At 38.3% G+C, this 14978-nt stretch overlaps 1 protein-coding gene across 2 annotated transcripts in view; it reads right to left on the reverse strand.

The window, feature by feature from the left end:
- NME5 (NME/NM23 family member 5) overlaps positions 1-14978 on the reverse strand; it is a 34110-nt gene that overhangs the window by 8532 nt on the left and 10600 nt on the right. For both annotated transcript variants that reach the window (XM_075209797.1, XM_075209796.1), the window contains exon 5: positions 7002-7120. In XM_075209797.1, coding sequence (XP_075065898.1) covers positions 7002-7120 — 119 coding nt within the window. The remainder of the gene's footprint in view (positions 1-7001; positions 7121-14978) is intronic.

Below are 14978 nucleotides of genomic sequence, written 5' to 3' on the forward strand. Positions count from 1 at the left end.
ACCCCGGAGGTTGCGTTACTGCAGCATTACCCCCCCCCCAGTTTCCATCATATGCTAAATATGTCTTTAGTCATATTCTGATTGCCGCAAGAGCGTCCTTAGCTCAAGGTTGGAAGTCACCACAGATACCCTTGATATCGAAAGTAGTGGCCAAGGTGCAATTCAGCTTTGAAATGGAGACAGAGGGGATGCCCTACTCCACTGCCACCTCGTCCCCGATAATGAAGTGGTTCAGCTGGCATGTGTATGTTACGGACGGAGAGGGAGCGCGTCCAGACCGAATAGACTCTGATTTACTACCTGCATCTCCTACACTTAGCGAAGTTCCCCAATGTCCCTATTAGTAGTTCCATGGTGACCATTCGACCAGTGTAACTTTCACGAATTGGAAGGGATCCTATTAGGTTCCCTCCCCCATGTGTTCAATATGGTTTAACAGCAGAATTGTTTAATGTGTTCCCCCCACTATGTACCCCTTCAATCCTTCCCCTTTTTATTTTGTGTCCTTTCCTTACCCCCCATCCCTTTCTTCTTTCTGTACCCCATAATTTTTGAAAAATTAATAATAAAAATACTATTGAAGTTAAAGACATTTCCACACCTCTTCCTACCCCCAGGGGTTGTGGCCTGTGACACTGTTTTCAATCACCATATGCATGTTGTCTGATTTACTAATCCATTCTACTATGTGACCTAACTTTTCTGTGGAGCGCCACACAGATCCAATTTCATTATTAATAAATCCCCTATGAACTTGTACATTTTTTTTATATCAAACACGCCCAGATACAGTGTAATCGTACAGCTTATACTCATTTTCTTAACTTCTCTGTGGGGCAGAATTCTGAATTTGACATATGAGCTGTCCTTCATCATGCTATGGAGAAATATGTGGTGGATCACTACTTTTATTGATTTTAAGTGGAATATTTCAAAACTGAATTCTATTTGTCTATATAAAGTATAGCTGTAAAGTATAGCCAAGTTAGCAGATGGGCTCTGTGATCCAGACACCATGCTGAGCATTTCCTAAAAGTCTATTCAGGTGTCAAACTCCATCCCAGGCCAGAATATACCTCACAGCAGGGGCTTTTTGAAGCTGCCACAGGTGACACTCCTATCTTCTCACGCTGGAACATACAACAGACTTTCTGTCTTCCCATTTTACACTTTAACAGCTAAATTTATCAATGGATTCATTTGATATAACATATTTATACTGGAGTTATGATTTAACCCTTATTCCCCACAATTATGTGATGGGTTAACCCTTATAAATAACTGTAAGTTCTCTATATTCACGACACAGAGGACCTAGGACTGAGCCTTGTGGTAGTCCAACTGATAAGGAGGAGCAGAGGTGGATCCAGAGAAATTAACACTGAAAGAGCGATTAGATAGGTAAGACAGTGCCTTCAAGAGCTAAGGATTGTGGCGTTTGTATGAGGAGAGAGTGGTCAACAGTGTCAAATGAAGCAGAGAGATCCAGGAGAATTAGAAGAGAGTAATGGCCTTCAATTTTTGCTGTGATGAAATCATTGACAACCATAGTCAGCGCAGTCTCTGTGGAGTGTTGAGAGCGAAAGCCTGACTGAAGAGAATCCAGTAGGTTGTTTCCTGTAAGAAAGTGTGTGAGGCGAGTGTAGGCAATTCTCTCAAGAAGCTTGAAGGGGCATGAGAGCTGATAGATTGGGTGGTAATTTGAGAAAGAATTTTGTTTTTTCAAAATAGGAGTAATCACTGCATGCTTGAATAGTGATGGAAAGATACCAGTAGAGAGAGACATATTACAGAGCACAGGAGACAGGGACCTACCAATTTGTGAGGGTATGGGGGCAAGAGGACAGGAGATAGAGTAGTTGTGGGATCAAATGAAGAGAGAGTGTCAGAGGGTGCTACGAAGGAATTGAGCTAATTGCTTGTCGAGGGAGAAGATACCATTTCAAGTCTGATCTTATCAATTTTGTCCTTGAAATAGGAAACAAGATCCTAGGCACTGATGGTAGTCAGAGGGTTTGGGGTGGGGGTTAATAGAGATTTAACTGTGTTAAAAAGGCGTTTGGGGTTAGAAGCCTGAGCATAGATGAGAGATTGGAAGTATGTTTGTTTTGTAGTGTCCAGAGCATTTCTATAGCAGTGGTAGATAGCAGTATATGTGATGAAATGTGTTTTCCTGCACTCTATGTGAGTCCCCATAGCATTACTCACACTCATATGTGCTACTTATGTGTTTTACCTCAGCTATTTGTTACTTGCTTCTGTACCCGGTGTATATACACTGTTATGTAACTTGTGTTCTGTATTCTATGTTATTGTGATGAAACGGGGTGCTGAGAACTTTGTATTCATCACTCGTTTCTCACAGTTTAATATACGGTTTAATCCTTGGCCCAGTCTAAGTATATACACCAGAGCATCGGTGTATTATGTGTATTATTTCATGTTATTAGGTACATTTTGCCCTTGCTATTACCTGCGATATTGTATGTAGTATAAATATAAAGAATATTGCAATACTGTGTGAAAATAACAGAACAGCAGCAGTCATTTTGTTTGTGTTAGCTAATGTAATTACCATTTGTCTCAAATGTCTATTGTATGAGGTGCAGCTGAGATTTGGTTTGTAATCAGAACGATGTCTGAGTTAACTAGTTGGCAGCCCATGTTAATTAGCTTGGTCAACAGGTAATCTGAGAGGTAATGAGGTTAGAACTTCTAAATGATATGCACTGTGCCTCCACAGTAATATATTGGATGAAATAGCATGGGGAAATGTATCAATATGTATCACTATAAATGTAATTGTATCAAAAGGTATCACAGACTTATATTGTGTAACACTGCTGATATAATGTGTCAAAAGTCTTATTGTTTCATGTAAGCGTGCAGTGTCATTCCTTGATGTACTATTGTAACCCCATGTGTAGTGTATCCAGCCAAAACAGCTAATTGAGTCAAGCCATTCTATTGTATAATCAAGATAACAGGGACAGTATGTCTAGCAGCTTAATTGTTGACTGGGAGACCCCTTCTGTAAGGGGGAGGTTTGAGACATTTGACCCTACTTCCCGTGTATACAGCAAATAATATAGGAAAAAGAGAATGCCTGGGGAGCTATTCTAGTTTGGAGGATCCTGGTGTACAAGACATCAGCGAAAAGGACTCTGGGCCAGGCATCGTGGTGCAGCTGGAGGAAACCCTACCAGGACAGGGTCGGTGTGAGCCAGTATCCCAGGCTGGGGGACACCCTAACTGTTTTGCTAAATCAGTAGTGGTAATATTGAGGGATGATAAGACCCTAAAAGAGACAGAGATTATTACTTTGGAGTGCTGACTGCAAGAGGCTGCTGGAGGGTACATGCTACCACTTACCCTGTTACTTGTGAACGTCTTGTGGTGTTGTGCTATCATAATAAAGTCTTATTTTGGATATATTCTGGTCTACCCGAGTGAGTTGAATCCCACAGAGGGTAACTGCCATCCCAGCTAAGGATGGTATCCTCACAGTTATACTCTACTTCACCAGTGTACAGTGCGGAAGATTTTTGTAGAGCATTGCAAATAAACAATGATAATAGTGATATGTGAAATTATTATTATTTGGGCTCTCTGCCCATTGACTCCATTGCCTTTGCACCTCTTTTGATGGCTCTAAACCTGTTGCCCACTAATGGACACAGGATTCAGACTGCGCTGAATATACCCCTTACACCCCAGTAGCTGTGTTGAGAGTTGTATTGTACTGTTATACCATGTACTTTCTTGTTGTTTTCCCTCTGTATGTGCGCTGCGGACCTCATGTGGCACCCTATAAATAAAGGTTAATAATAAATAATAATAATTTATATAACAACCTCCTGGCTTCAAAGGACAAGTGGAACTCATTCTCTACGTGAAATCCAAAACTGCAAAGGGAGAGCCCCACATGCTCTGCTGTCAAGTCAAACACACAGTCAATATTATAAAGGGAGAAAGAAACCCCACAGATGACAATCCACCATTATGGGCGTTTTTGCTTCAGTGCTACAGATGGAGAGCTCATGCATTTCCATATCATGACATCATAAAGAGCACTGGTAATGCCAGGGTTAGGGAAAACTTATTTTAGAGCCTATCCCATGCATGTAAAAAGTAAGGCGCACCTTAATTTGAAAGAGGAATATCCACTTTTTCAAATGAGAAAGCAATGACAATCCCTCTTTTTCTACTGTTTCTGCCTCTATTTCACAACCACCTGGAAACTATGGAGCATTGCAGGTTTGGGTTTCTCATTTGATGTGATAGGAACTAGTAAATAATTAAAAAAGGCATTATCATTTTGAAGTGCAGGTTTCATTATGAAAACCTATGTGTAGAATCCTTTTTGCTGTTTGGAAAGGTGGATGGATGCCAAAGGAAAAACCACAAGTATTTATTGCTGGGGTTTAGATAAAAAAAATATACAATATGCATTTAGTTCACCTTGTGCAATTTCAATTTGAAAAACAAACATTTGTAAATTTTGGGTACATTTTCAAGAGGTATAAGCAAACTTATGGTATTTCTTGAAAATTCAAAGTCTTCTGGAAAAGAAAAAACAATTCTATAACTTGTGTGTGTAGTGCATAAGCACATTACTGATATTGATGTTCAAATGTGAGCAGCCCAAAAAGTGCCAAAATAGTCTCAGCACTTGGGCAAGAAAATGGCGAGTGCTAGGCCTCAGAGGCCTGGAGGCTAAAAACTGAGAGACAGTTTTTGGGATTGTAAAATCTGTAGTGTTGGTTGCTGACCGACAGAGGGTAAAAGGGTTCTGGTACTGCGTGTTACGGTATATTGGAGGTTTCTGTTGCACAGTGCTTGTGGAGATGTGGGTGTTGTATGCATATATCGCAAAGTTAAGGGGAGTATGCGGTCTGTACATACAAGGGTGATTTTGAGGAAGCGACATTTACCATCCCACACACCCCATTTAATGATCCCTTCCCTGGGCCTTTCCAACCCCTTTCCCCCCCTCATAATACTCCTTACCATGGTTCTTATCATCGCCATCCAACATAACGTGATTTTAATTATTTTACCTAATAGGTCCAGTTTTTCCATCTTTTTCCTGCCTCTTTAACCTGCCACACAAACTCAAATGATACCATATGTGTACACAGCATTTGCTATTTACATTCTTGGCTATCATTATATCAATTTCTATTTTATTTGAATCAATCCATTACACATTGTTCCCAGCTCCACACACCATCATTTTTTGCTTCTCTCCTACCCCTCTTTTTACTAACTCCTACCATTTCCACACACATCAGTTTTTATTTCCCATATAATGCACACAACGATCCCACCACCCTATTGATTCTTCATAACCAGGCTCTTTTAGTTGTATCCCCAGCCGTAGTGTATATGTATCGTTTATTCCACCTAGCACATAGCAAGCAGCACAACTGCTGCCTACCCTGGCCGTCTCCCTTTTCATTTATAAGAGGTTCTAATTTACCAGTTTATCCCAGCATCACATCTTTAATCACAAATGCTTTCTCCTACCTCTGCCTCCCTCCTACTCCTGTCCAATTGCAATCTTAGAATCCAGCTCCCTCCAGTCATTCCTATTGGCCATTCTTCCTTTAGTATGCTTACTTGCCCGCCACCTAGCTCCTCTGCTCCGCCTCTCTTTGCCTACTGCGCATGCAGAGTTTGAAAAATCGTTTGTTGTGCTTACGAGCCGGACTTATGTCTGACTCTGCATGAGAACCTGAATCTCTCAAAGCTTAACAATAACAAATACTTACATTTATAAACAGAGAATACAAAATAGTATAATTCCATTTAAACAGATGTCTGATTTTATTTTCTAAACCGTGCTGGAGAAATAACACTGATCGCCTGCTATTTGTAACAAGAAACGGTTAACGTCCACCTTATTGTGCTGGCGCTTAGATTTCAAAGAAACTTTGCTGAGATAATAAGTGAATTGTATAATTTTAATATTAGGAATGATTGTTCAATTCCAGTATTTGAAAATCATATGCATAAGAATATCAGAAGTCTCACACCCTGTAAATTGTGGTGTTTATGAATTGGTTATACTACTTCGAATGTAAGAGATTCATTACATGATTTATATTATATAGGAACAAAAAAGTAGAAACAGAACTGGTATAGTGCACTAAATCTTCGTTATTTGTCACTTGGCAAAAGTCGTTAGAAATAAAGGTTAAGTTTTAACATTCTATAGGGGCTCTAATAATTAAAATAATTATATAAAAACAGCGAAATATAAATGAATAAATATGAATAGTGTCAAAAGGGAAATAAATAATGTGAAAATAAAAAAAGACTGTGTGTAGTTTATTATTATCCTATATTCAATTACTCGTAGCACTTGTGGTGAATCATAGCACTTGTGGTAAATCAATCTGAGAAAGTTGATATCAATTGCAATTAAGGAGTCAAAAGTATTTTCGTGTTAAAGCTCCATTCGGAATAAAAAGTTTATCTATATGCGGTTGTGGGATAATCAGTTGATTCTCAGGATATAGAGCTGTAAAATATCTATGCCCCCCTGTGATTTAGCTGATAGGATGAACTGTCCGCTATAGTATATGTGGTTTCCTACACACTATTCGTGGCAGGGAGTGAATTGCTATCTGCCTATAAATATCTAATTCTCTGGGTTATGACATACGCAACTAGAACGCTCTCAGTTATCCCACGCTGTTTGCGCATCGTGCTCTAGTCGAGATTATAAAGGGAGGAAAAACACACAGCTTAAACGCCAACACACGTTTTGCTGTGCTAAGCTTTTTCAAGACAAAACATGATTTATTATACATAAGATAAAAAATACAATGTTAACAGTAAGGGTAACAGCATGAGTAGTCAGGTTATCTTGTAGAATGTATTTTTTTCTTTTAACCAAAAGATCAAGTTGTATTTTTATTCATACAGAAAACTAATGCATATCATATTTGAAGTAAAACAAGCAGACAACTGTAGTTTACATGAATGTAACTTACATATGGATCAGCTGGTTTCTGCTTGCAAAGTTCTGTGAGTCCAGCAAGTAGCGTTGGATTAACAAAGAGGTTTATGTAATCCTTAGCAGTGTCTCCAACAGGCACAGGTTCAATGGTTACTGAAAAATTAAACAAAACATTACGGAAAAACAAAACAATAAATAAACCTTAATACTCACACAAACACACTGGGGCTCATTTAGAGGTAGAGGCATGTGCATGCAGAACGCATGTACAGTATACACAGAGTTCAAAAACAGAAGCATTTGCTCCAGGCATAATAAGTGTGTATACCATACTTGCCAACTCTCCCGGAATGTCCGGGGGATTCCCACATTTTGCGAAAGTCTCACGGACTCTCGGGAGAGTGTGGCAATCTCCCGGATCTGCCCACTTCCTAGTGAAGTGGGCAGAATTAGGTTCCAAACACCGCGATTCCCGGTGAATTGCGTCATTTGGCCCCGCCCCCAACTGTCAAATGACGCGTTTGCGTCATTACGTCACGGGCGGGTCCAAAATGATGCACATTTTGGAGCCCCGCCCCCCATCACGCCCACCTTCCCCGGCAGACTCCCGGAAAACAACTTTCTTAAGTTGGTAAGTATGGTGTACACTTATGTCCCACAATAGTGTGGAGAAAGCGCAGAGGGCGTAGAGATAAGGGTCAGCAGTGTTATTAGTAAATGCTTAAAAATATTCTAACCTATCTGTACAAAATATAATAATGTAAAGTGTCATATAAACAAGAAAGGCAGTATTATTAATAAATGTGAAATACGCATTTTCAACAAAATGTAATTAAGAATCTACAAATGTAAATAAATACAAACAGTGATCAAAGTGGAAATTTAGATGGGGCGGTATGGACATGGCAGAATGGAAAATGTAAGTTGATAGAATTTGATAGCTTTACAATGAAGGCAGTGGGAGAAGTAGAAATATGCAAACCACCGTATACCAGCTCTGTTCGACCAGTGAATACAAACACAAATACAAAAGACAAACTAAATTAAACACAAACATATGTTGCTTTCCCTTAAAAAATCAAACATGAATATTCTTTTCTGCAGTAGTACAAATGGAAATGATAGGTGATGAAAATAGACAGCCATAAATTGATATAATATAACTGCCACACCAACAATTTATGTACTATCTGCTGGAAGGGTCAATATGCAATCAGGCAGTCAGAAGCGTCTAGATAGTGCTGCTGAAATAATAATTATTAAATAATGTTGAACCAGCCCTCCAATACCCTAAAAGAGATATATCTTCTAAAAGGCGTATTCACAGATGCGTCCACTTCTTATTGTGTCGCAAATAAGTAAACCAACCCTTACTGTACCCCCATTCCACCTCAGCAGGTGTAAGGAGATACAAATTATCAATGAGCAAAAAACTATATCCGGGGGGCATAGCTTGGAGGCCAAACAGAAAAGATGTGTTAAAGTGGGCTCTCCAGGTAAGCTTACAAATCTATCTACGTTGGGGATTCAACTCCACAAAATTCATTGAATGTTATACATTCAGAATTCCACCAACTCTGGCAATCAATCGTTCCCTATACTGGTTCGAAAGACTGCTGCAACTTGGGCCTAGTCCACCATTAGGTCACATTGCACACTGGGAGAAGAAACTCTTCTGCTGACATAAAGATGCCTCAATATACCCACAGTATTCCTTCAATATCACCATCTAAAACAAGGACCTTGACTGTACCTGAAAACGTTCATAACTCGGCTTGATCATCCCCTCCACTCTGCACATTCTTTCTGAATTTGCACCGTCTGATGCAGAGGTGCAACAGTGCTTATTACTTCTGGCTGCATTACTCATCAATACCATTAGAGGGCATCAAAGGACTATTAATACTTTCTACATTCTTCTACTAGCTACTAACCAAGAAAAAATAAAAATGCTTTTAAATCCTACCACCTGAGAAGTGTTAGCCAACTACACAAAATATGAGAAACTTCCTGTGATGGACAACCACAGGGATATGAAAATATGCATCCTGAAGATCTATGGATAAGAGAAAGTCCCCTTCGCTTATGGACATTTACAGACTCCATATGGAAATGCCTTGTTGATCCTTTTCAAATCCAGGATTATGCAAAAGGACCCGGATGTTTTTCTGGCCAGGAAAATTCTGGAATTAAAATCTTGGCCTTCTTGACCTGCTGGAGCAAGATAAATTGCATGAGACTGTATCAATGTTTGCAGACGATCTTGTAGGGCTACTAATTCTGGAAATGGAAATGGAATTTTGGACTGAATTGGGATAGCAATGAAATTCTATTTTGCACTCTTAGGATATTTGGCACCCTATGCTCTGTGATGGGAGTCTGACCATGTGTCTGTGTAATGTGCGATTCTGCCCCCTACTGGTATTACTGGGGACTGATTCTGGTAATAGTCAATGCTGAGTTATCTGATTTGAACTTCCCAGTGTGTTTTAAAAGAAACAAAAAGGATTGCCTAGCAGAGGTTTACATATTATGTTTTCCATAATGTTTCCCTGGCTTATAGCTCCTCACATCTCTAAAATGATGGCATGATGATAGATGAGAATTTACAGATGAAGTCATCTATATTGGAATATTCTACAGTTTTTGGTATTCTAGTGAGGTCATGAATAATAGTGCCCTGATTATTTTTAATTGTCAATTCATACTGAGGATGGAGACCCCATGGATAGGTAGATGGAAAGTTGTTTTAAGAAGTCTCATGTTTCTTCTGAGATTGCACTGGAGTGGCTATGGCATCAGTGGTGAGAACACTTTTTTGATTATGAGGTGAAACATTTTAGACAAATGTCCAAGAGAAAGCAAGTAGACAACCTATGTTGAAAAGCACAGAGATTATATTCTTCTGTGAAGCATCTCTGGAGGCAAATGTTCTCTCAGCCAGGACAATGGCCTCTACAGCAGTGGCTAGAAGAGCACTTTGGCTGCACTCAATCATAAAATAGCCTGACAAATCTTCTATTTGAAGGAGTCCTGTTTTTTGGAGATAAATTGGATACAGTTATACAAAAATCCTTTGGGCTAGGATGAACCGTTTGCCACCAGATAGATGGTCTAAATACCCTTCTTTGGCTAATCAGTCAAAGAAAACATGGATGTTAGCCTTAAAGTAAAAACTGATCATAGCACAGGTTGAAAACTGCTAAAGAAATATTTTGACAATTAAAAATAATCAGGGAACTATTATTCATGACCCCCCTAAAATAATATTTGACCAAAAACTGTCCAATAGTCCAATATAGATGACTACATCTATAAATTCCTTCCTATCATCATTCAATGTACCCAGGTTGTCCAGATCTACAGTGATCATACTAAGAATTTGGCACTGCTGTCAAGGGTCAAAAATTTGGCAAAAAAACCAGGACCTGACGGTTTCTCATCGATCTATTATAAAACACTCCAACAGATCCTACTCCCACATCTATGAGGTCATTTTTGAGATATTTAAAGGAAAAATCTTATCATCTTCCCTCCTCTTAAGAGTCACCACCTCCCCTCAAATCTCCCTAATTATCAATAACACACAATTTATTCAGTCTCCCAAGCCCACTGCATTAATGTCACACTTGTTTTATTCCTCACATACGGAATCTCTACCAGTCCTGTTGCCTCCTCCTTAGGAATATTGATAAAATATGCTCTTTTCTTACTTGTTACCAAAACTTATTCTCTCATCATCTCCTGTCTTGACTAATGCAAACTCCTGTTATCTGGCATTCCCCTCACCCATCTATCCCCACTTAAATAAATCTTAAACACTGTAGCTAGACTGATGTTCCTCTCTATTAGAGCTTACCCTACTCTAATCTATATTGCACCCTCACAACTGTCCCAATCTCCATTCTGAGCCACACTGATTAATCTCGTTTCAGCTGTGGCCTCCTCCTAGTATGGTTGCAACTTCACTGTTAAAATGAATACTCTTCCCTGGATCGTGAACTAAGATTATTTGGATGAACAAGCCCTCTAGGGGTCACTACATGCCTACTTTATGCTCTCTGGTGTCTTGCTATTCCTGACTTTACTCTGGTATACTTGCCTCTCATATTCCAAATGTGGCCAAATCTTCTAAAGCTAAACATTGGAAAGGTTCATGACCACCTTCCAGCATGTTAAGAAGAAAATTTGGTTTACTGTCTCTATGGAGAAAATTACTTACAACTACAGGGAAAGGCAGACAAATTTGACAGCATAGTTTGCTTCACCCAACACTATTACCCCGTAACTATATGAAGCTATTTCAATAGCACCCATACTTGACGATCTCACGGTATTGTACTGCATACACCTTTCACAGATCAATAAAAAATGTATTTTGTCCTTCGTATAACAATATTGCAGGTATATTGTGTACATTTCTTTTAGTATTTCTCCAGACTCCAGAAATGCCTGGTTATGTCACACTTTCATCCAGTATCCACAGTGACCAACAAACTGATTGTTTTAAACACAATCAGAGCATCCGGGCAGCACACTGTCCCTACCTGTCACTGCTGAACGGACCTGCACATAGTATGCAGCCGCCGGCAGCCTCAGATGTAAAAAAGGGGGTGGGGCCTAAATCGCCCCCCCTAAATCGCCCCGGGTAGAAGAATTCTCTAGATCCGCCCCTGCCTATGGGAAGAAGCAAACGGATCCTTCAAGATTTGAAGACTATTTGCGCTGAAGAATGGGGCAAAATCACACCTGAGCAATGCATGTGACTAGTTTCTCCATAAAGGAGGTGTCTTGAAGCTGTCATTACCAACAAAGTCCTTTGTACAAAGTATTAAATAAATTTCAGGAAGCTTGTTCAATATTTGGTGTAAATGTCATTACAATGGCCACATTAAATATATATTTACTGCGAAGAATGTGGAGGTGTTCAATACTTATTTTAACCGCTGTATGTATGTGTATATATATATATATATATATATATATATATATATATATATATATATATATATATATATATATATATCTATAATATAAATGTCTAGTGGCGTGTGTAAGTCTGTCTGTGTGTGGAAAAAATAAAACCAAGCTGCAGCGCCACCTGCTGGGCGGAGTTATACACTGACCTACTAAATTCTTAGTGTGTGTGGAAAAAAAAATTCAGAAAGGGCTGAAATTTGGTATACTAAGATGTTTTTAATTTGTTAATTGTTAAAAGTGTTTATAGAGATTTAAAAAAAAAATATATATATTTCTTGAGAAGTGACAGTTGGGAGTGATTGGTGGTTGCCGGGGGTGACAGTGGGAAGTGGTTGGTGGTTGAGGCCTGGGCTATGGCCCAAATGCATGACAAGAACCTTTTTAACACCTTAAGTAGCTTGATTTGACTAGAATGCATGAGTATCATGCACGGGTTAACATATATATATATATACACACATACATACATACATATATATATATATATATATATATATATATATATATATATATATATATATATACACACACACACACACACACACACACACACACACAAATACACAGAATCCATATGGTGCTGTTAAAGTTACAAATATTTTACAGATTCGATTGATGAACAATAGGATCCTTAACAATAGTAATTGGTTATATGACTATCTAGTGTGTCATATATGTAGTAATGTTATTTAGTTATAGTGACATTGAATATGCTATCAATCTGTACATGTGTTTACATAATACTGATACAGGCTTCTCTGGTGTAGAGATTCAACACCAAAGAAGGCTGTTAGAGACAAATGTATGACCATATAAAGACAAGATCTTACTAGGTGTGACACAATCTCATCAACATATTCCAACTGTCAGCCCACACAACTCTGCACCAGCTAAATGGACACCTGTGTAGATAACCATTTTAACTCTCCAATCAAGCACTGTGTATTAATGATGTTTTCATTTTGGTCTAATGTTAACTCTTTGTTTAATTTATGTACGAATTGTTAGCTTTATTTGTGTCATGTGTATAAATGTATACACTGCCTGTTGGACAGCAGAGCTATTCAGGATTAAAAGGCTTATACAAACTGACAGTGTGCGTGTGGGATTCCCTTTCTGTCGGTGGAGCCCACTTCTGTGCAATAAACCTCACTTCACCTTTTTAATACAATGACTGAATAATTAATTATTCTACTGTAAGAATACACACACATTGTAATATATATATATATATATATATATATATATATATATATATATATATATATATTTTCATTCATTCAGTGGTCAGAGTGGGGGTGTATATGGTGGTATGCCATAACACCACTTCACACACACACACACACATTATATGTACACACACACACACACACATATATATATATTAAAAAGTAATGAAAGAGACCAGACACTTATGAAAAAGTAGACTAGCATAAGATTATAATTAGTACATCTCAGATTGGTCTTATGACTCAGAAATTGCAATATGCCTGTCCATTATTTTAATTACAATAGCAAAAATAATCAGATCTGGCAAGACAGCTGACTGGACCTTACATCACTAGGCCCTACTAATGTGAAGAAGACATGACACAATGAGACTTCCACTACATGTTCCTAACATTTGTGACCATACTGCAGTAAAGACAAAGAACAGTATAGGTTCCAGTATAAAGAAAACCCACAGGTAGTGTGGTACTAGATCAATAAGGTGCAGTCTGTGCACAAGTATTTTTGCGTGTGTTGTAGAATTGCAAATAGTGCTAAAGTGTCTTAAAGAGATGACTAGCATTTTTTGAAAAAGTTGTAAAAAAAAAAAAAAAAAGAAAGAAAAGCAAATAGCGATACAACAAACACTAGAGGTAATTGAGAAATAAAGCACGGAAAACGGTATGGTGAAAACAACAAGTTAATAGGCATAATTCAAATGAAGGTATAAGTACTTAGGATAGTTCGTAAAACTGAGCTAATGAGCATGAGTATATATTCTTATCAAGAACATTTCAAATGAGTGGGTATTTTTTTTTCTTGCCCAAGCATTGTTGAGAGTTTACTCAGTTTATACTGCTGTGTTACCATATTACAAGTGCATATGATTTCTAGGATACTGTTAAAAGAAGCATGTGGTAAGCAAGCAGCGTGTTTCGAAACACTAATGTGCAGGATAAGATGGACAGATACATTATGGTGCATTTACAAACATTATATGTAGGCAATAATTTGCACTAAATTATTTCAACCAATCAGCAGTTACCTTTTATCTATCACCTAAAAGTAAGACAATGTAAGAAGATGTCAGATTGGTTGTTACAGTTCAGTGTTCTCCCCAGAAAATGTTGCCAGCTGGGTGGCATTAAGTAGCTAGGTGTGGGCAGTGTAATAGACCGCAATAATAATAATAATAATAATAATAAAGAAAAATGTGTTGGAGGTTATAGCCCCCACTATATTATTCATAAAGACTCCTGAGGTAATTGCTTGCTTGCTGGCTGGTCTGGACACACTTATTTTTCTTTAAAAGTATTTTATTTTTTCATACCAGGCACCTGAACCTCTGTCTGCCTGGTCGGACTAGTGGCCAGTGGTCTAACATACATGGCTGCCTGATGTGCTCACACAGTGCTTATTATCATAGGATAAACAATGGTTTGTTCTACTATAATAGGACTCCTTCTGACTCCAAGAGCCAGGTGACAGACGGGTGGAGCATCCGGGAAATTGTTCCTGGGGAGAACACTGTGGTTTATTGCAAAAGTGCACCCAAAGGAAATGTTAGTAAATGAGATCTATTGTGTATTTTCCACTATTCAGTCAAATGACTATTTAAACATTCAGTAACACTTAATTATTATTTAGGACTTTACTTCTTCACTAGAGTTTGTTCTCTTTCATGTATGTGTATTTTTGGGCAGACTTTTCAAAAATTGTATTATTGTTCCAAAATTGCAGCAAACTAGTATGGAACACACTGAAAGAAGCAATTTGAATTCCTTATAGTGTCCAGTTTCGTAAACATATATTGTTTTTATGA

This window comes from Mixophyes fleayi, chromosome 4, assembly GCF_038048845.1.
Source record: "Mixophyes fleayi isolate aMixFle1 chromosome 4, aMixFle1.hap1, whole genome shotgun sequence".
NCBI lineage: Eukaryota > Metazoa > Chordata > Amphibia > Anura > Limnodynastidae > Mixophyes > Mixophyes fleayi.